Source organism: Zootoca vivipara, chromosome 1 (genome assembly GCF_963506605.1).
Source record: "Zootoca vivipara chromosome 1, rZooViv1.1, whole genome shotgun sequence".
NCBI lineage: Eukaryota > Metazoa > Chordata > Lepidosauria > Squamata > Lacertidae > Zootoca > Zootoca vivipara.
The window spans coordinates 3,314,780-3,336,822 of NC_083276.1; the positions used below are offsets into that span (position 1 = coordinate 3,314,780).

General features: G+C 47.6%; 1 protein-coding gene and 1 non-coding gene across 11 annotated transcripts in view; both read right to left on the reverse strand.

The window, feature by feature from the left end:
* Positions 1-439: 439 nt before the first annotated feature.
* NIN (ninein) overlaps positions 440-22,043 on the reverse strand; it is a 108,085-nt gene continuing 86,481 nt past the window's right edge. For 3 of the 10 annotated variants that reach the window (XM_060270724.1, XM_060270695.1, XM_060270750.1), the window contains 10 exons: positions 20,496-20,591; positions 19,631-19,753; positions 19,237-19,350; positions 18,822-18,962; positions 18,062-18,241; positions 16,364-16,513; positions 14,043-14,144; positions 10,388-10,582; positions 2,568-2,681; positions 440-1,614 (listed from right to left, as the gene is read on the reverse strand). In XM_060270724.1, coding sequence (XP_060126707.1) covers positions 1,405-1,614; positions 2,568-2,681; positions 10,388-10,582; positions 14,043-14,144; positions 16,364-16,513; positions 18,062-18,241; positions 18,822-18,962; positions 19,237-19,350; positions 19,631-19,753; positions 20,496-20,591 — 1,425 coding nt within the window. In that variant the 3' untranslated portion in view covers positions 440-1,404. Of the gene's footprint in view, positions 1,615-2,567; positions 2,682-6,589; positions 7,181-7,464; positions 7,611-10,387; positions 10,583-14,042; positions 14,145-16,363; positions 16,514-18,061; positions 18,242-18,821; positions 18,963-19,236; positions 19,351-19,630; positions 19,754-20,495; positions 20,592-22,043 lie in introns of those variants that run through there. The other 7 variants (XM_060270705.1, XM_060270755.1, XM_060270714.1 and 4 more) reach the window with 6 other exon arrangements.
* TRNAA-UGC (transfer RNA alanine (anticodon UGC)) lies at positions 4,011-4,082 on the reverse strand. The gene has a single exon. It is a non-coding gene; the product is annotated as a tRNA-Ala (tRNA).

The window sequence follows — 22,043 nt, forward strand, 5'->3', positions numbered from 1 at the left end:
CTTCTTCTTTGAAGGGGACCATGGGTGCCACCTGCAGAAAGGAGGACCTTAGGACCTCTACTCGGCTTCCGTTTGTGGTGGCCAACCATCTCCCCTCGCCCACACAACCACTCCACAACCCCAGGACGTGCTTCTCCTCTTTCTGCCACACTGACTTTGGGGTTGGGGAGGCGGTCTGAGGCGAAGAGACCCACCTGTAGGCTCCCCTTAATCCCAAAAGGCAGGGGTGGGGAACCTTTTTCAACCCAAGGGTTGCGGGAAAATTTGGGCAGGGGGCGAGGCATCTCGGAGGCAAAAGAGCAGGTAGAGTATTGATGCAGCTCTTACGCTTATGTACTGCAGGTACATTCCAGGCACATGAAAGCCAGAGATATTCTCTCTCTCTCTCTCTCTCTCTCTCTCTCTCTCTCTCTCTCTCTCTCTCTCTCTCTCTCTCTCTCTCTCTCTCTCTCTCTCTCTCTCTCTCTCCCTCTCTCAGATGCCACACTGGCACATTAGAGCCTTAGACTGAATCAGACCATTGGTCCACCCAGCTCAGTCTACACCAACTGGCAGCAGCTCTCCAGAGCCTCCCCCAGCCCGACTGGGGGGGGGGGTTGAACCTGGGACATTCTGCTTGCAAGGCAGGTGCCCTACCACTGAGCTACAACCCTTCCCTAAAGGGATGCACAGCCTTGCAGACACGCAGAAGGAATTATCCTGCCCTCATGGGCACATTCCAGCCAGGCAAGGAACCTCAGGAGGTGTGTGGAGCAGGGCTGGGGAGGGGCTGTGGCTTGTGGGGAGGGGATGTGGCCTAGGGGCCATCCGGAGGGGCATCTAGAGAGGCAAAGATGGGGTGCAATTGGTTCCCAGGCCTGTGGCTCCCCACCCTTGATTAAACATTCTCCAGGCTTGGTTCACCTGTCTGAGCAATGTGGCCCTTTGAGCAGTGATGCTTGTGGGCTACGGGGCGCCCTGAGGTCCACGTTTGGATCCTGGCCCTGAGATTCCCTGAAGAGATCCATCTACAGATCTCCCCTTAATCCCCAAGAGCCTGGGGTTCAAATCTCCCTTGTCCTCAGCTGGTCTTCTCTGCTCTGCCCACTTCCCATCTGTTTTCTCACCTCTGCTGCCCCGTCAGATCAGGAAACGAGAAACTCTAAGAGCTCTGGCGTTTCCTGAGCCCCCTGATGAGAAGATAAGCCTCGGTCTGGCCACCTTCTGGGGCTGGCAGAGCGACATTGCGCCAAAACGCATCTGGGGATAATGTGCACCCAATAACAGAATCGGGGTTTCTTTGGGGCGGCGAATGAACAGCCCAAAGGGCAGCCTTTGTCACTACTGTTAAAAGGGCAGCATTGAAAAGGCAGTTTTAAGTAAAGTGTGCTCCGAGCTGTGCAGAGACAGGCGGGTATGGCTTTGCTAAGACCCCAGCTGAGCCGCGGAGCCCAAGGTGGGCGAGGTCAGGTTCTTGACGATCCTGCCAAGGTTGGCAATCTTTTCTTCCAGCAAGTAGTTCTTCTTCTCCACCGTCTTCTGCCTCTGCTCGGTCATCTCCAAGGCCTTCAGAAGCTGTGCGTTCTCCACAAAGAGGTCCTTCACCATCTCGTCGGCTTTCGTGTTCTTGGCAAGCTGGAAAACACAGGCAGCAAATGAGGGCTTGCTCCCCAAGGGTGCAAAACAAGGGGGGGGGGTACTTTGGCCAGCTTGGTGAACCTGAGCAAGAGCTGTGTTCCGTAACGCTCTGCCCTGACCCTAACCCCATAACCCCAGGAGCCCATCCCATCTCAACCCAAAATAATCTGCAGGAATGTCATTGTGTTGTGTGTTTTTTAAATGTTTGGTTGTAATTGGCTAAAAAGAAGAAAAGGGGAATTCCTCTCATTTCTAGATCCAGGTTTGGGACAAATACTCTCTTGGCGAGAAGCAAGCAAAATAAAGTGTGCAAATATAATTTGTTAGACCTTTACAATATCCTCTACTAAGTTTCTTTCCAAAGTTCCCCTTTCTTCCCTTAGCATTGAAAGAGACCACCTGTTTGGTAAGTTAAAAATGCTTTTACTTACTAACTCTTCAAAGGTCAGATTCATATGCTTTTCCATACAGCAGCAAGACAACACAGGCAGCAAAACTTAGCTTCAAAATTGATAAATGTTTCTAAATTATTTGTATAGAAACACAAAGACGACTTGGTAAAGCCACATGGCCAGGGCTCAGAGCAATCAGCTCAGACAATTCACCCAGATTTGCCAAAATGTTCTCCCAGGGTGAGGGGGTGTGACTTAGCAAAGCCTGGGAGGATGGCTTACTCTGTGGTGTTAACCCCTTCATGCATTTACTAAAGCTAAGCATGCTGGGGGTTTTTTTGCGGCTGATATTTATCCCACATATTGGTGATTCCCTGAGCTGTTGAGGAACTATCGCTTGATGACTGGAACAGGAGTGGGAACCCTTTGCCCTCCAGTTGTTGCTGGACTCCAACTCCCACCAGCCCCAGAAGCCAGCATGACCAGTGGTCAGGAATGATGGGAACTAGAATCCTGCAACCACAGGTTAGCTGCTCCAGATCTAGGGCAAAGGTTCACCTGTTCTTTCAACTGATTGACTTTGTCTTGGAGAAGCCTCTTCACAAGCCTCAGCTGCTGTTCAACATCCATCATGCGCTTTTCCATGGTTTTGAGCAGATGCTTTTGTCCACCCTAAAAAGAAACATAAGGGCACTTTATGAAGACTCAGTCCTGCTAGGCTGCAGGGCAATTAACTGGTCTTTTTAAAAATTAGTTTTTATTAAATATTTTCTTGCATTGCAAAACGAATAACAAGGAAAAGAACAATTTAAAACACACACCCCAAATAAACAACACCCACCCAAGTTAAAACCCCATTCCATGGCTGTAGCCAGGATTTAGGGGCCCGGGGGCCCAGAACCGAGCTATCTGCAATGCGACTGGTCAGTTAGTTAGGTATTTTCATTATTTTACTTGATTTGGGGGGGGCAGCTGCCCCCCTGCACCCGATGGCTACGTCCATGTCCCATTCCCATTGAAACCATAATTTTAGCACAAGGGGATTGGCCCAGGCCCTCGTTCCATTCCCAACGTGCCGCCCCCAGAAGGGACAACTCCCTTTGGTGTCACCCCTTTGGTGACAGCCCTCCCCCAGGGCAGGAGGGCTTAATAGAGCTGCCCCAGCAACTGGCACATGCCCAGCTGGGGCAGCAAGTGTTTCCAATGCTGGGTCCTGGTAGTTGGATGATGGGAGTTGTAGTACAACAACGTCTAGAGAGCCACAGGTCCCCCCCCACCTCCGATCTGGGTTGTCCAGCATCTCATTTGCAGCGGTGACCAGCCAAAAGATTATGGGAAACCCAAAACAGCCCCCCCCTGCGGCTCGCCCCTCCAGAATGTTATCTCAGATAGCCTGCCTCTGTACATGGAAGCTCCTTTTAACTTGTGGCGATTCGTAGCAGTTGAAATGACCTTTCTCCCATGGCTTGGCCCAGTCCCCCTTTGGAAGCCAACTGAGCTGGCAGACATCAACTCAGGAAGGGGCAGCAAATTCTGTAACTTGCTTAATGCTCTACGTGAAAGGTCTTTCTGTCAATCAATCCCTGGCCTTATGAGAGGAGAAAAACATCTCTATCTGCTTTCTCTACACCATGCATAATTGTATAAACCTCTATCATGCTGTTACTGGCATCCTAACACCCTTCATGGGAGGTTGCTAATCCGAGGATGGATGGGATTCTTTAGCTGTGATTCCTGCACTGCAGAGGGTTGGACTAGATGACATTTGGGGGTCCCGTCTTCCAATTCTATGGTCTCAGTTGCTCTCTCCTGTACTTTCCCCGGAGCTATAATGTCCTTTTTGAGGTGATCAGAACCGCATGCGCTATTCCAGGTGCGGTTACACCATAAGGAACAGAGGAAGCTGCTTTATCGAGAGTCAGAGCACTGCTCCATTGAGCTCAGTACTGTCTACACTGACTGGCAGCGACTCTCCAGGGTTCCGGAAACTGGAGTCACTCCCAACCCTGCCAGGGATTGAACCAGGGACCTTCTGCACGCAAAGCAGATGCTCTACCACTGAGCCACAGCACTTCCAGCAAGGAGGCGCTACAATAAAGGCGGTTGCTTCGGCTGAGAGTCCTGCATTGCATGGGGTTGGACTAGATGACCTACAGGGTCCCTTCCAACTCCTCAATTCTATGCTTCTACAATCCCTGGTGTGGGATTTGCCTTTCACAGCTGAAGCAGGTGGGGCGGATGTTTCCTTTGAGTTATCCCCCACCACGACCCCAAGATCCGTTTCCTCATAGGTCACGGATATCTGGACCTAGTCTGTCCATGTGAGCAGGGCCGGATTTAGGTTTGATGAGGCCCTGAGCTACTGAAGGTAATGGGGCTCTCTATATGTCCAGCTGTCATTTGTCAACAACAAATTGTCCCCGTTTTTTTGTGCTGAAGATATGCTATATGGTAATTTATGGACCTAATAGGTATCTATTTTTTATTTTTGTAATTTTTTATTGAATTTTCAAATTATAACAATAACATGAGCTCCCATGACTTGTGTTTACTGTGCATTTGTTTAGAAACAGTTGTAATTTTAGATACAGTTGTACTTTTATCCATTCCATGTTCACAGTATTTCCAGGTCTTGACTTGCACAAGGCACCTTAGTATGTTTGTTGTTTGAATGGTTACTAGCCCATCTCTTTTCTAGCTATTATTCCAGTATATTTCATTTTATATTGACTAGCCAGTTTGTGGTGTTGTTGTTTTGTTTCGTTGTACTATTATTATTGTCACCACATTTGATACTTTGTAATTGACATATACAATTGACATATAATTGACATTGCAAACACGACATCTAACTTCACCGCAAAGGTATCAGGATGAATATTGAGAAGCAAAGCAGCTAGTAAGCCTGATTTTTATTAACTGTTGCAACAGGGTGCTCCCCCACACACAGGAGAGAGGAAGAGGACCCAGAACAAAGGTGCGCCCGCCCTTATATAGACATTTTAAATTGCCCGCCCTGGAGTCCAAGACCACCCCCAGAAGCATCATACATACATCACAGAAGGGGTGTAGCCCAGATACATCATACCTACATCACAGAAAAGGCGGTCTACAACAGAAATCTGAGTCCGGTCTGGCAAGTTACCTGATTGCATTACAGTGGTACCTCGCAAGACAAAAATAATTCGTTCCACGGGTCGTGCTGTCTTACGAAAATTTTCATCTTGTGGAAACAAACTGCAGACGACAAAAAAAAAGCAGGGGGAAAAATCGTCTTGCGAGATGCGGCCATAGAAAGCTTTGTCTTGCGAGGCAACAAAGAATCTCTAGATGCTTTCATCTAGCGAGTTTTTCGTTGCATGAGGCATTCGTCTTGCGAGGTATCACTGTATCTGGGTTTTGGCCACTCTTTTGTTATTGGGTAAAGGTACCCCTGACCATTAGGTCCAGTCGCGGACGACTCTGGCGTTGTGCACTCATCTCGCTCTATAGGCCAAGGGAGCTGATCTGAACTGAGTGACTCTGATGAATGATCATTATGTGCTAATGACTGATTGTAAATACTGTAAGGTAAAAGTAAAGGAACCACTGACCATTAGGTCCAGTCGTGACCGACTCTGGGGTTGTGGCGCTCATCTCGCTTTATTGGCTGAGGGAGCCGGCGTACAGCTTCCTGGTCATGTGGCCAGCATGACAAAGCCGCTTCTGGCGAACCAGAGCAGCACATGGAAACGCCATTTACCTTCCCGCCGTAGCGGTCCCTATTTATCTACTTGCACATTGATGTGCTTTCAAACTGCTAGGTGGGCAGATCAGAGGTCACAGGTTCACACCCTGTTCATATCTTGAATGTCACCTTAAGGCAGGATTTGTGAGGAAAGAGACAATGGGGAGGTTTCCCACTTTGACCTTGCAGAGAAATATTTGAGGTCAATTTGTTCAGGACCTTTTCTATGGGGTTCCAGACATGTGGTTTATATATACAGTTATGAACATTATATATATATATATATATATATATATATATGGTAAAGGGACCCCTGACCATTAGGTCCAGTCGTGACCGTCTCTGGGGTTGCGCGCTCATCTCGCATTATTGGCCGAGGGAGCCGGCGTACAGCTTCCAGGTCATGTGGCCAGCATGACAAAGCCGCTTCTGGCAAACCAGAGCAGCACATGGAAACTGGACCATTTTTTCATTTTTTATTTCAAATGCGTCAGACCAACACGGCTACCTACCTGAACCTTGTCAAATCTGACTGTGTTGCCTTAGGCCCAGCCTTTCCAATTAAGACTACAGCCTAATAGTTACAATAAGCCCTATGGCAGGGATTGAGGAAGCTCTTTCAAGCCGGGGGCCACATTCCCTTTTGAGCAATGTTCCAGAGGCCAGCTGGTGGTGGTGGGCGGGGCAAGAGGCAAAAGTGGGCAGAGCAACATACATTTCTACAATAGGGGTGTGGCCTGAGGAGAGGGGGTGTGGCATGGGAAGAATTCCAAGGGCCTGGGAGGCAAGATTGAGCCCCGGACTGGTGGTTCCACCCCACCTCCCCCCATGGTTTAGTAAGAGAAGACACACACATATTTAAAATGTGTATTTTATTTGTCCAATTAAAATAAAAAAGAGTAGCTCTTTCCCCGTTTAAAAAGTATTGATACATCTTGTACAAAACTTTGTATAAATAACCCAAAATTTCTTCTTCAAATCCAATATATAAAAAATTTGTACCTTTTTGTTCAAAAAATAGTTACAGCATAAAATTTGAGGGCAAAAAATAACGTGTCTCTTTCCAAACTCCCCTGGATAAGCAATTTTTAAATAACATAAATAAATTTTTAAAAAATTGATTCGTAAGAAATTTAAGGGAAAAAAATAGACAACAATGTGTGATTCTTTTTTTCCCCTCCACGCACAAAAAGAAACAAAAATAGATTACGAGAAAAAAATAAATAAGGGGGAATAAAACATAATACTGGAGAGGTTTTAAATTAAAATAACTTAACAAGAAAACAAAGCGAAAAAGAAAAAGCAATTTGATCCCTGGGTTTCTCAGCTTATGCCAGTTTGTGTGAGTAAGGAATGAGGTGCATTTAGCAGCCAAGGGCAGTCAGAGGTGACCGATCCGTCTGTACGTATCTGCGTGAACTGATCTCTGCTCCGGAAGCAAGGCCTAGGGAGAGAAGGCAAGGAGGACACACCTTCACACACAGCCCTTGGCAAAACAGCACGTCACACGTTAGTAATGCAAACAAACAGCTCCACTAAAGCCATCGCAGCAAGACAGACACATCAGTGAGCGCCGGGGAATAATAAGGGAAGACCAGCAAGCCCAACATTTAGGGAAGAGCAAGCCCAGCTCCCGGGGAATAGCAAGCTTAACATGCAGGGGAATCACAAGCAACATCTGGTTAAAGATTAGTCTCGGCTTTGCAGAAAGGGCGGGCAATGGGACACCTGCCAGGTGCGCACCTCCAGATGTGATGCTTCTGGAGAGCTGGCAGGTTCTTATGCCCAATTCACACATTAGGCCAGTTTGGTCACTGGGCCTTGGGCTTGTGCGCTCTTATGAGGAACGGCTTAGGGAGCTGGGTATGTTTAGCCTGGAGAAGAGAAGGTTAAGGGGTGATATGATAGCCATGTTCAAATATATGAAAGGATGTCATATGGAGGAGGGAGAAAGATTGTTTTCTGCTGCTCCAGAGAAGCGGACACGGAGCAATGGATTCAAAATACAAGAAAGAAGATTCCACCTAAACATTAGGAAGCACTTCCTGACAGTAAGAGCTGTTCGGCAGTGGAATTTGCTACCAAGGAGTGTGGTGGAGTCTCCTTCTTTGGAGGTCTCTAAGCAGAGGCTTGACAGGCATAGGTCAGGAATGCTTTGATGGTGTTTCCTGCTTGGCAGGGGGTTGGACTGGATGGCCCTTGTGGTCTCTTCCAACTCTATGATTCTATGATTCTTGTTGTGGGCCCCAACTCCCCCCCCCGAACGTCCCTTCTCAAGCAAAGTCTGGCTTTGGCACATCATAATCTGCCTGCAGAGCAGCGCTGGAAGTCCACGGAGACCATGGCTTCCAATTCTGGTTTGGAGAGCAAGACAAAGCACTGTTTGTCGATTTGGATGAACAAGGCTGGGAGGCCAGCTGTCAAGGATGCTATCGTTGAGACCCCACAAATCAGGGGGGGGGGCAACCCGAAGGGACCACGAGGGTCATCTAGTCCAGGCATAGGCAAACTCCGGCCCTCCAGATGTTTGGGACTACGATTCCCATCATCCCTAGCTAACAGGACCAGGGGTCAGGGATGATGGGAATTGTAGTCCCAAACATCTGGAGGGCCGGAGTTTGTCTATGCCTGATCTAGTCCAACCCCCTGCAATGCAGGAATCTTTTGCCCAACACGAGGCTCAAACCCACGACCCTGAGATTAAAAGTCTCATGCTCTACCAACTGAACTCTCCCAGCTTCAGTTGCCCCTTCCCTGGGTGAATTGTATGCCCAACTTTATTTATTTCTTTCTTTCTTTCTTTCTAGCATTTGTGGAACCTGAGATCTGAAGCAAACTGTACCGTCACAATTCTTCCTTACCCTCCTCCTCCCCAAAGAAACTACAGTGGTGCCTCGCTAGGCGAATTTAATTCGTTCCACGGGTCTTTTCTTATAACGAAAAATTCGTCTAGCGAATCCCATAGGAATGCATTGATTTTTTTGGGATTTTTTTGCCCATAGGAACGCATTAATTGAATTTCAATGCATTCCTAAGGGAAACCGCGATTCGCTAGACGAATTTTTCATAAAACGAATTCGTCAAGCGAGGCAATCTCCGCTAGAAAAAAACCTTTCGTTAAGCGGAAATTTCGTTAAGCAGGGCATTCGTTAAGTGAGGCACCACTGTACTCTGCTCCTGCCTCCCAGCGTTTCATAAGAACCTGCTGGATCAGGCCAATGGCCCATCTAGTCCAGCATCCTGTTCTTACAGTGGCCCACCAGATGCCTCTTCTGCCAAACCCTTTGCGCAGGATCTAAGCACAAAGGCAGCCCTCTCCCCTCCTGCAATCTCCACCAATTGGGATTCAGAAAGACAGTATGCTGCTTCCAACTGTGGAAGGAAAGCATGTCTGTCCTAGCTAGTAGCCACCAATAGTCCTCTCCTCCTCCACAAATGTCCCATCCTATTATTTTATTAAAGATTTATTGGTTTACAAAAGTATGGGCAATGTCTCTTTTTGCGAGTTGCATTTTCTACAGATCAGTTTCATTTGGTGAGACATTAGTGTTACGTTAGGAAGAAAAGGGGGGAAGAGGTGGAGGGGGGGCATGGTGAGTGGGGGTGGAGTCAGGGGCCAATATTTCTATCTTACTTAATGTATGTGTGGGGTTTTGTGTCAGCGTTGCTTGTGCAAGTTCTCTTTGCTATTCGCTTGTGCTCCTTTGGTGGTGAGAGAGGTTGGGGTTGGCCATGGGTGTGGTTGTCCATTTGTGATTGGCTATGATGGTCTTTGTTTTCATGTGTGCGTGGGGTGTGTGTGGGTGTGTGTTTGAATCAGGTTAGCCATATTGATTCATATGCTGTTGGGGGATTCTTGTCGTTGTCTTGTTGGGCTGTGTATGAGATAAAGGGGAGCCATACCAGGGTGAAGGTGTCTTCTTCCATTTGTCCCTGTGTCAGTTTCAGTTTATTGGTTAATTTTTCTAGTAAGGCTGTTTCCCATACTATTTGGTACCATTGGTCCATGCTTACTCCTGACAGGTCTTTCCAGTGTCTGGCTATGATGTTTCTGGCTGCTCAGAGTAGGTGGGCTATGAGCTCTTTGTGATGTGTGTGGGCATTGTTTTCTTGGAAGATGTTTAGTAGGGCCAGTTCTGGGGAAACTTCTAAAACCTGCTTAGTTATCTTGCATATTTCTCGTATGGTTGTTGTCCAGAATAGTTGGGCTTGGGGGCATTCCCACCACATGTGGAGGCCTCTTTTAAAGCCATCTATTGCCTCATGTGGGAGAGAGTTCCACAGTCCATGCGCTGCGTGAAGAAGGACTTTGCCCCACTCTGCAGAAATACAAATCCTGCGGGTTTTCCGGGACTCTGCGGCACCTTTTTTGGCAATGAAGAGCCAGCTATAGATGTTGCAAGTGAATAAACGAACAAACACTGATCACAGTAATGCAGGAGGGGGAGGTCATGCTTTGGTGCAACAAACAGAAGGATAGTATCTACGGAGCATATTAGGGAAGGGTGGGGTTTGCAACTGGCATAAACAGAGAAAAGGGTCACCATGATGAGAAAAGGAGAAATGGAGAGGCGCCTACTGGAGATGAAGGGTCTCTACGCCCCAGGACCATGAAGGGGAAAGAGAAAGAGTGTGTGCATGGAGAACATACCTGGGCCATGTTCGTCTCCAAGGGCCGGTTTTCGAGCTCCTCCTGCAGACGCTGGCACCTCCTCTCCTCCTGCAGTAACTGGCGCTGGAGCTGCTGGTGCTCCTCCCGGGGGACCATAGGGCAGCCTTGCTGCTGGAGGTCGCGAGGATGCTGAGACGGGCTAAGCATCACGCTGGAGCTCGAGTGTAGCAGCTGCTGTGCGAGAGGAAAGGGGCAGGAGGGAGGGGGTTAAAGGACGCCTTGCAAGGACACGCCTTGGAAGATCACCCAGAACCCCAATATCCCTGCTCAGTCGCCGAGATCAACTGCAGGAGTGTCACCGGCTGTTCCTTGCGTTGGGCAGGAGACTTGTTTGACAACAACAAGTAACCAAGCCTTTAGTGTCACAGGTCTGCTCTTTGAAGCTCTGTGTGTCCCTCCTGCTTTTCCCAGAAAAAACACACAATTTCTTTCTAAAGCTGAATTGGAACAAACAGCAATTCGAGTATACCACAGATGGCTGTTTGCTCCGATTCAGCAGGAAAGAGCGGGGTGGTGGTGAGGAGAAAGCACCAGGGCAAAAAACAAAACAAAGAAACTGTTTTAAAGCGCAGGCCTGTGGCTAGAAAAGGAAGCCTGGAGAATTTACTTTAGAAATAGTAATTATTGATTTATTGCGGATTGATAATTTGTTGAGTAACCTCCCTTGCACATACTGGAAATGTTAAAATATCATGCATTGGCAAGTGGATAGCTGATGGTTAAGGATTATAAGTTAAAAACAACCAAAAAAACTATTGCAATATAAGGCTAATTGGAAGGAGTGGAATGCGAATTAGAAATAACTGGTAAAATAATGCAGCAACAAGAGGAAACTATGGACATATAGAAAACAGGAGTGCGGGAAAACAGCGTTTGGATTTTTAAAATTAAATTTGCTTTAATTTGGGGTTGATTTGTTAAAAATTGGGAAATCGATAAAAACAATTTTTTGGGGAAAAATGAAGTCGGGATGAGTCCAGCAGCTCTGCAGGGTTTCGGACCAGGTGTGTCTCTCTCTCAGTCCTATCTCTTTTTGCACCTGGTCTTCTTTTAAGCATTTCACCTTGCTGGCTGGGCAAGGCCAGCTCTGCACGTGGGCTCTGGGAGAATGGGGGAGTCTCTCTCTTTGCCTTCTGCTGATAGCTATAGCGGTGGCTCTAAGGGTTTTGTGCCTATGCAAAACCCTTGGAACCAAACCTGCACGTAAAACGTGATTACGCTGCACTTAAAAACACAAAGCATTTCTCAATCACAGCAACGTTAGAAAGCACACATTCACTGGCATTCTGTGCGGAAGCCCAGAAACCCTTGAGAACTGCATTTTCCAGAGACCTCAGAACATCCAGACATGCAAACGTCAATGGGCTCATTCCAAGAAAGGCATGCAAAAACGAGACCATGGAAGGGCAACGGCAATTGTCACAAATGGCATTTCCAAGAATGAAAGAACAGAAAATGGGATATCAGAGCCACTCTTCATTCCCCCCCCCCCAAAAAAAAACCCCTGGTTTTGAGTTTAAGAAAGCTTCCCCAGTATTCCTTGTAAGATCAAACTTAGAATCATAGGGTTGGAAGAGACCACAAGGGCCATCCAGTCCAACCACCTGCCAAGCAGGAAACACCATCAAAGCATTCTTGACATATGCCTGTCAAGCCTCCGCTTAAAGACCTCCAAAGAAGGAGACTCCATCACACTCCTTGGGAGCAAATTCCACTGTCGAACAGCTCTTACTGTCAGGAAGTTCTTCCTAATGTTTAGGTGGAATCTTCTTTCTTGTACTTAAAAAAGCTTAAACTTAAAAGCTAAGGCTTAACCTTTTCCTTTCTGAGCCCACAAGAATCAACAAGGACAGCCAGGATCCCTCCATTTCCCCTTTTTGCCCATTAAAATGAAGAGCGGCTCCTTCGCAAGAGGCACACCAATCGCCTTTCATATTAATTCCTTAAAGAAATAAAAGGAGGGGCAGAAAAGGCATGGCACTGAAGAGCTTTCTCTCTCACACACTCATTCATTCTCTCTCTCTCTCTCTCCATGCATGTGGGCTTATGGCAAGGGGGAAAGATTTCCTCTACCTTCGCACGCTACTTCAGGCAGAGCACTACGCTCCTCTCTGCTAGCTCCAGCCACCGAGGTCTGGGTACAGGTTAGCCAGGAGGGGGGGGGAAGCACAAGGGGGAGAGAGAAGGTTATGGGGCTTCCGAGGTACCGGTAAGAAAGAGCCAAGGGAGAAGCTTCCACAGGAGAGAAAAAGACAAACCAAAGGACAAGGAATATTGTGCAGAAATCAGAAGAGCTGAGGTGGGGGAAGAGACACAAATGGACCATCATTTTCAGGCTCATGGCCCACAACAGAATAGCATACAAGCCAGGGATTGGGGGTGGGGGAACCCTGCAAAACTACAACTCCCATTGCCCATGATAGCTGTTCACGGTGGCTGACGAAACTGATGGGAGCTCATGTCCAACAGCAACCACAAGTTAGGTCTCCCTGCCACCGCTCAGCCCCAATGGCTGTGCTCTACACATGCAATGCTGTGCACAGAATTCGGCATCTTAAAAACTTCACGGTGTCTTTCTTGTTCTGCCATCTCCCCCAGATAGAGGCAACCAGCCCCACTGCCCAGCCCAGACATGGAAATCTATTCTGCCGGTTCCCCCACTTTGAGAAGTGAAGCCACAGAGAACCAGGCAGAGGGCCTCCTCGGTGGTGGCGCCCTCCCTGTGGAACGCCCTCCTCTCAGATGTCAAGGAAATAAACATCTATCTGACTTCTTTTAGAAGACACCTGAAGGCAGCTCTGTATAGGGAGGTTTTTAATGTTCGGAGTTTTTTTGTGTTTTAATATTTTGTTGGAAGCCACCTGGAGCGGCTAGGACAACCTAGTCATTTAAAAACGTTGACAACCCAGAAGTGAATGCTTCCATTTTTGAACAATTTTCCCCACGGGAAAATTCAAACAATTTTCAGAAGCCAAATGGTCCTCTGAGCTACGTTTTTTTATTTTTTCCCATTGAATTTGCAGTCAGCCCAATGATACTCGGTTTTCAAACTTTTCGGAAGCCAAATGGCCTTCCGGAATGAATAAAGTTCAAAAACTGAGGTTCCCATGTAGATATATATATATTTTTTATACATTTCACTAATTTTACAATCATTTTAACATTTCAAAACTTTACTTCCTTTCCCCTCTTTCTGCGGTTCCTTAAATTTGTTTTGAATATCTTCTGCATATCCAGATTAACTTAATTTGCTCATTTATTCATCTACTTTAAATATATACTCTTATAAAACTGCAGGTTATTACAATATTTATTACAATAACAATAAATAACAATAAATGTAGATATTTATCATCACAGGTAGCTGTTGACAGATGTGTCCTCCCTGATTCTGTCTATGTGAAGCTGGTGCATTAATTCCTCTTTTGGAAAACTCAGCCAAAGGCCTCTTCTTTAGATGTATGTATTCTGTTGTGGGACAAGCCATCTCATAAAGACCGTCATCTCATACAGCCCTTAGACCTGCAAGCTCAAATAAATAAATCCCTTAGCCTAAATCCTCAAGCAAAACGATTCCCAGTTCATTTCTTTTCTGCAGAGCGACATCAGAAACACACCGTCTAGTGAAACAGACCTCCATCACCTGTTCGTCCCGTTTGACCTGCTTCTTCCGTAGGCCTTCGTTTTCTAGATTGATGGCTTCCAGCTCGTGCTCGAGGGAATTCATCTGGCTGATCTGTCAGGGGATTTAAGGCTCGTTTTAGGAAAGATGAGGACAGAGCGGGATTCTTTTGTTTGGTTAGCTTGTTTCGCTGTGGCCAAGCACCGGTTTACGTCAAAATATCCGAAGTGCCTGCATGAGGATTTCTGCCTACATCCAGACAGCTACCAGGAAGAGCCAACATGTGCTCTAGCAAAGAGGTTCTTGGAGCAAACTGGTTGCTCCACTGTGGATCCTCTGCATGGATCTGATGGAGGGCGGGCTGAGGTATTGCTTACGTAAAGTAAGGTATGAAGCCAAAGAACATCCTGCCGCAAAAGATGGCCACAGAGACAGGGACTAAGAACTTCAGAACACACACAAAAAGAGCTTGACTGCTGGATCAGGCAAATGACCCATCGGGTCTAGCATCCTGTTCTCACAGTGGCTGCCCAGATGCCTCTGGGAAACCAGCAAGCAGGATCTGAGCACAAGAGCCCTCTCTCTTCCTGTAGTGCCCAGAAACTGGTCTTCAGGAGCACTGCTGACTCCGAATGTGGAGGCATAGCAAAGTCATAATGGCTAGTAGCCATCGATAGCCCTCTCCTCTGTGAATTTACTGCTCTCTAGAAAGTCCACAAGACAATAGTCTTCTCCCACTGTTATTCTTATTGTCCTTATTCCTCAATTCCTATAGAGGTATTCAGAGGTATCCTGCCTTAGGACATACAGGGTGGTATTCAGAAATGCTTCTTTCAAGTAGACCCCTTGAAATTAAGGAACAACACTAAAGCCATTCATTTTGATAGGCCTACTAAGAGCAGAACATCCAGGTGTTATTCAGCTACCTAACTATCCTGGTCAATGGCCTTACCCCCTGTGAATCTACCCACAAATCTGTAAACAGCAACTACTTGCCTATGGTGAGCAAGGACCAGCCCCAGGTGACCAACCCAGAAAACTATTGGAAACTGGAAGAGAGATGCATAGGTTTTTGAAGTGGTGTGTGCTTGAGTGCTTATTTTCTTTAAAGTCACCCAGGTGACATAAGCAGTAGAGTAGAAACTTGTTTTAGCGTGCAGATTTTGAAAACAGCAAGAAGATAATAATTGAGTGTTCCTTGGGCACAATGTAAGGGTTTATTTGCCACCCCAGAACTTTTTGTATATGCTGCAAGCTGCTCAGAGGGGCTGGGGCAACCCAGTCAGATGTGTGGGGTACTAATAATAATAATAATAATAATAATAATAATAATAATAATAATAATTAATAATTAGAACTGCTTGGAACTGACTGTCATGGATGAGCCAGAGGTTTCAAGTTTCCCAGAGGGAGGGGGAGACGTAGGGTTGGAGAAAGGAGGAAGAAGGAAGGAGGTGTACCCAAGGGGATATGGAGGAGAGAGTTATTGAAGTCAGTCTATAGCAGGCATCCCCAAACTTTGGCCCTCCAGATGTTTTGGACTACAATTCCCATCTTCCCCGACCACTGGTCCTGTTAGCTAGGAATCATGGGAGTTGTAGGCCAAAACATCTGGAGGGCCGCAGTTTGGGGATGCCTGGTCTATAGGAACAAGCAGGGAGGGATATAGAGCCAGGAAGTTCACAGGAGGAACAAGGGTTAAGTTCTGGTTCAGACTCGGGGGGGGGGGGGGAGAGGTTTAAGCCAGCTCTCTCAAGGCATGTAGAGAAGAGGAGGGGCGAAAGAGGGAGCGAGAGGGTTTGCCATTTCCTGTCTTGTTGGAAGGGCAAACGCAGACCTCAGCAGAGATCTGAACCGAGTGACTCTGATGAATGATCATTATGTGCTAATGACTGATTGTAAATACTGTAAGGTAAAAGTAAAGGGACTCCTGACCATTAGGTCCAGTCATGACCGACTCTGGGGTTGTGGCGCTCATCTCCCTTAATTGGCCGAGGGAGCTGGCGTACGGTTTCCTGGTCAAGTGGCCAGCATGACGAAGCCGCTTCTGGTGAACCAGAGCAGCACACGGAAACACCGTTTACCTTCCCACCAGAGTGGTACCCATTTATCTACTTGCACTTTGGTGTGGTTTTGAACTGCTAGGTTGGCAGGAGCTGGGACCAAGCAACAGGAGCTCACCCCGTCACAGGGATTCGATCCGCCGATCGGCAAGCCCTAGGCTCTGTGGTTTAACCCACAGTGCCACCCGCTCTAAATAAAGGCTATAAAAACGTCAGGAGACTCTTGTGGTGATTTGTGAAGAGAGGAGGCCCGTCAGCCCTGACACTGACCTTCCGGTTAGCTGAGGCCAGCTCCTTCTGCAGCCTCTCACACTCCCTCTTCAGGCTCAGCTTCTCCTGCTCAATGGCGTTCACGATACCCGAATGGCTTTGGTGTTTTAAGTGCTTCTGGGTCAGGATGGCGGATTCCAGCTGACGGATCTGGCAAGAGAAGAGGCCAAATCACATTTTGTTTATAAGGATGGGAGAAGTGAGCGTGTGCGCGTGGAGGGGGGGGGGACAAACCCACCAGGAAAGCATTGTGGGCTGGCCTGGTGGCCAAGCTTCAGGAGCTGACTTGATGGGGAGTGTCCACACGCATCGTACAACAGCATCTTACATTTAACACACACAATTTCAACCGTACCAGGTTGAAGGTCAGCTGGTTGCAATCAGGGCCGGTGCTAGGGTTTTTTTGCGGCCTAGGCGAGATCACCTTCTGGCGCCCCGCCCCCCCCAAAAAAACAATAAATAAATAAATAGAAATAGAAAATAGAAGAATAGAAAAAACAAAAATAGAAAATAGAAAAAATAAAAAGTAGAAAAAATAAAAATAAAATAAAAAACAGCTGAGAGGCGCAGCGAGGTGGCCCCCGTGGGGAGTGCGAGCCAGGGGCCGCCTCCACTGCGCCTGTCAGCTGTAGCCTGTAGAGCGGCTTCAGGCCGCTCTCTGGAGGCATGCACACGCCTCGGGATAGCGGTCTGAAGCCACTCTACAGCTGACAGGCGCAGCGAGGTGGCCCCAGGCTCGCGCTCCCACGCACCTGCGGAGCTTTGCGCAGGGAGCGTGAGCCTGGGGCCGCCTCCACTGCGCCTGTCAGCTGTAGAGCAGCTTGAAGCCGCTCAGCACCGGTGGGTGGTGGGCAGGCTGGCCAGCGCCCCCTCCATTCTGGCGCCCTAGGCAGCTGCCTAGTTCGCCTGAATGGACGCGCCGGCCCTGGTTGCAATTCCACAAGTTAAATGCAAGCAAGGCAGGAGAGCTTAAAGGCTCTTTTTGCACTGGGTTTCCCCAGCATGTTGCTCCACTCAAGGTTTTGCCTCTGACCCTGCCCACCTCTGGCATGCGGCCCCCAGAAAGTTTCCCACAAGATCAGAGAAAGGTTCTCTATTCCTCCATGAGCAAGACAGAGCAGCATAGCTGCCAAGTCTCCTGTATTCCCCGGGAAACCCCCGTTTTTCCAGCCGTTTCCCCCCAGTTTACTTACCGCCCGGGGGTGGGGTGGGGGGCTCCTTCTGCGCATGTCTGGAGTCTCTGGACATGCGCAGAAGCGATTTCTGGCGCGGCAGACATTTTGGAACTGGGCAGAGCAGCATCGAAAGTCGCTTCTGAGCATGCTCCGCCCAGTTCCAAAATGGCGGCAACGCTACTTCCACTCTGCCGATCCCTTAATTTTCCCGCAGGAACTTGGCAGGTATGCAGAGCAGGCTCAATATGGACAGATTTCCCTCTCGGCTGCCGTCCCGGTTTGCCAGCTGAGCCCACAGACAGAAGGAGTTCAGCTGATTTGACCATTTGACTGTTTACCTTCCCACTGTTATCTTGGAAGGTGTTCAGTAGGGCCAGTTCTGGGGTGACGTCTAATACTTGCTGAGTTATTTTGCAGACTTCTTGTGAGCAGCAGTGATTTGATATTTACCAGCTAGATACAAGGTAAATAGATACAAGATACAAGGCACGACATGCACACCTGGAAGGAATTCCCCGTTTACCTTCTCTCTGGAATGAGCGAGATCTGATTTGGCGCTCTGGAGCTCTTGCTGGAGCCGCTCGTTGTCCTGCCTCAAGAGCTGCTGGTCTTGCTTGGCCAGGAGACCCAGTTCGTCCCAGCACAGCTGCTTCTGTTGGCTCTGCAGCCCCGCCGAATGTACAGCTGCTTCAAGGGCCCGATTCTGATGGCAAAGAGCACACACGGCGCAGGGTCAGAGCACCTGCGGCACACGGCTAGGGAGAGAAGGGCTGGCAGGGCCCGGGTTCCTTGTAGCCAGGGACAAGTCTTCATGCACTGCACAGTTAAACTGTGGAACTCTCTGCCACAGGAGGCAGCGATGGCCACCAGCTTGGATGGCTTTAAAAGAGGATTGGACAAATTCACGGAGGAGGAGAGGGCTGTGTCAATGACTGCTAGCCATGAGGACTATGGTCTCTCTCTTTGCAGCTAGAGGGAGCAAATCCTGCTTGTGGGTTCGCACAATGGTCAACCAGTTCCCTCTTCTGGGAATCCCATAAGCAGGACCCGATCAACAGCCAGACACTGCCTTCTCCTCCGTGAATTTGTCTAATCCTCTTTTAAAGCCACCCAACTAGGTGGCCATAACTACATTTATTGGGCTCAGAAGCCTTGATCAAATGAGGACCAAGAAAGAATGAAAACCTAATCAACTCTGCAAATGCAAATGGAGGCTAACAATAAGTCAATAAGCCAAAGAAGAATTTAAGAAGGAAGTTTGCTGAGGCCGGTTCAAGGCCCACCTTATCACTGCTGGTCTGCAACTGCTGGTGTAACGACATCACTTCCTGCTTCAGAGCCTCCTTCTCCTGCTGGGACACCCGGAGGTCAGACTTGAGCCTGGACACCTGGGTATTCTGCACAGCATCGTCAAAATTCTGCATCTGGGGGAAAGAAGGCCAAAGTGGAAGAAGATCACAGTGATGTCAACAGGGCCCTTACAGGATCTCCAAACCAGCAAGGGAGAAACGCAGGCCAGGTGGGAGGCACCCTGAAACCCACCACTCCTATTAAGTCCCAACTGGACAGAATCAAATTTGCTGGTGAATTCTAGCTCAGCCGTTTCAAGGTTTTGAAGTGTTCTTGTGGATGTGTAGGCCGAAAGGAACACTGCGCAGAGACTTCAGAGGAGGGAAGCCAACACCACAAAACACACACCTTGTCTTGCGACGCTGCCTTCTGAGTTTTCAGAGTCTGATTCTGGCGCTCCAGAGACGACTTCTCCTGCTTCAGGGAAGCGACGAGATCCTCCAGGAAGGCCACTTTGGCTACCTGCAACGTAAAGAGAACACATGGGAACCATAAAGAGCTGCCTTGCGCTGAGCCGGGCCACTGGCCCACCTAGGCATCTCTACACTGACTGGCAGCAGCTCTCCAGAGTTTTCGCTGCAACGACCCTGTCAGGTAGCGTAAGCCGAGAGTGAGCAGCTGGTCCGAGGTCACACCCAGAGAGCTTTGTGGGGATTTGAACCCTGGTCTCCCAGGCCCCAACCCAGCACTCTAACCACTACACAACACTGCCTCTTGATGTAGTATTGCTGTAAACTCTCACCTTCTGCGCACATCTGTTCAGCTCCTCACTGAGGGCTTCGTTCTCTTTCAAAAGCTTCTCGTTTTTCACAATTACACCGGAAATCTCATTCTGGAGGTCAGAGAGGTCCGGGCACCTGGGAATCTGTGGAAGGCAGGTATGTTTCAACCAGGGGACACCTGGTTCTTCTCTGTGCCCTCCACAGGCTGTGCTGCCATGGAGACCCCGAGGATGGTCAGCAAGGGAATCTATACTTTTTTAAAAATACTTGGGCATCCCTTGGTTGATTTGCATCAGTTATAGATTTACAGTATTGCCCTCAGAGCCAGGCAAATATGTCAGTTTTGGTGTCTTTCAGTTTCTCATTTTTCCAAGCTTAAAATTCACAATTCAGCGTCGGATTGCATTAAAAAGAAATCTCATGAAAATTCAACAACATTTTAGTGTGAATTTCCAATACATACTTTTTAAATGCAAGTTGGAGGAATGCACAGGCAATTTCCCCTAATAAAACACCATTTTTGCCTGTTGTGTCCACTCATATATGTAATCTTATGTCCACTTCACCCTGGAATATCCATCTTTGCACATGTTACTCGGCAGCACTGCAAAATTTGGAAAAGTGCAAATTTTGAAAGATGGATGTGTTTCGGTCCGTCTGTTTCAGAAAGTGCAAATTAGGTACGCTCAGACTTGCTCTGTGGTCCCTGTCCCACTGTACAGCAGAAAACAAACTAGGGTTCCTGCTGGGCACTTTGCTTTATATTTCTCGGTCTTGGCTTTTATTCAATATTCCTGCCTGGGTCACAAACTGCTTGTGTGGCTTCTCATGACATCCCTCACCCGCCATTGCCCCTGTCCCTCCCCCACCCTTGAGAAGGCTTACCTGCTTTCCCTTTTCCAGCTCTTCCTTGAGGAAGTAGTTCTCCTGCTCCAGGGCAAGGGCCTGAGCCCTGAGCTGAGACAGCTCCATCTCCAGTGTCTAAGAAGGGAATGAGAGAGGTGGCATCCTGACCTCCAAATACTATAAATCATTAAAAAACTGGTTGATACAGCCATTAACGGAGGTCGCAAATGAGATTCTAGGGGGGGGGGGCAGGGCACCAGAGACTTGGAAAGATGCATATATCTCTCTGATTCCAAAACCAGATGTGGATAAGACTCAGGTTAAGAACTATAGACCAATCTCATTACTGAATGTGGATTACAAAATATATGCCAGTATTCTGGCATCAAGATTGAAAAGAGTGTTGAAAGGTTTGATACATAAGGACCAGGCAGGATTCCTGCCTGGGAGGCATATGAAAGACAATATAAGAAACATAATTGACATTCTGGAGAGATTAGAAATGAAAATAAATACCAAAGCGATGTTAATTTTTGTGGACGCTGAAAAAGCCTTTGACAATATTTCTTGGACTTTTATGAAACAAAACTTAGTCAAAATGGAGGTTGGACAAAATTTTGTCAATGGTATCAATGGTATTTATTCTGAGCAAAGAGCAAAAATTATTGTAAACAATGTGGTTTCAGAAGAGATAAGAATTGAAAAAGGAACAAGACAAGGGTGCCCACTCTCCCCCCTTCTATTTATTTCAGTTTTAGAGGTCCTATTGAACATGATAAGGAGTGATGAAGGGGTTAAAGGTATTACAGTAGGTACAAAGCATTATAAGTTAAAAGCCTTTGCAGATGACTTAGTACTAACCCTGCAGAATCCTGAACACAGTGCAGTAAGAGCATTGCAGATAATACAAGAGTTTGGCAAGGTGGCGGGTTTTAAGTTAAATAAAGGGAAAAGTTTTAGAAAAGAATTTGACAATGCAAGAAAGACAAATGGTAGAGGACTGTACAGGACTGAAATGTGTGAAAAAGGTGGCAACTCGAGAACAGGGCCTTCTCTGCGGTGGCTCCCCGTTTGTGGCATGCTCTCTGCAGGAATTTCAGCTTGTGCCTTCATTATACACTTTTAGGCACCGGGCAAAAAACGTTTCTCTTCAACCAGGCCTTGGGCTGATTAACATCCTGTACTCTTTTTGTGCCCTTTTAAATGTGTTTGTGTGAGAGAGGGGTTATTGGTTTGGTTAGCTCTTGTTCTGACTGCGTAGTTTGTGTGTTCATTTTGTGTTTTTATACTGCTAGCCACCCTGAGATCCATGGATGAGGGGCGATCTACAGGTTTAATACCTAAAAATAATAATACAATAATAAGTAGCAGCCTATTGGCTTCAGGGTTGCAAATAGCCTGAAGCAAAACACAGAGGGAGAGAGACGATGGACTGGCTGCCCTTCACTGCTCCTACTGAACCATGCTAAAAGTTTTTGCTACCCTGGATCGCTCCTAAAAAGGAGAGTCCTCAAACAGCAATCGACATTCCATAGAGAACACAGAAAAAGGTCTGGAAGATCAAATCGCCTGCTGAGTGAAAACCCG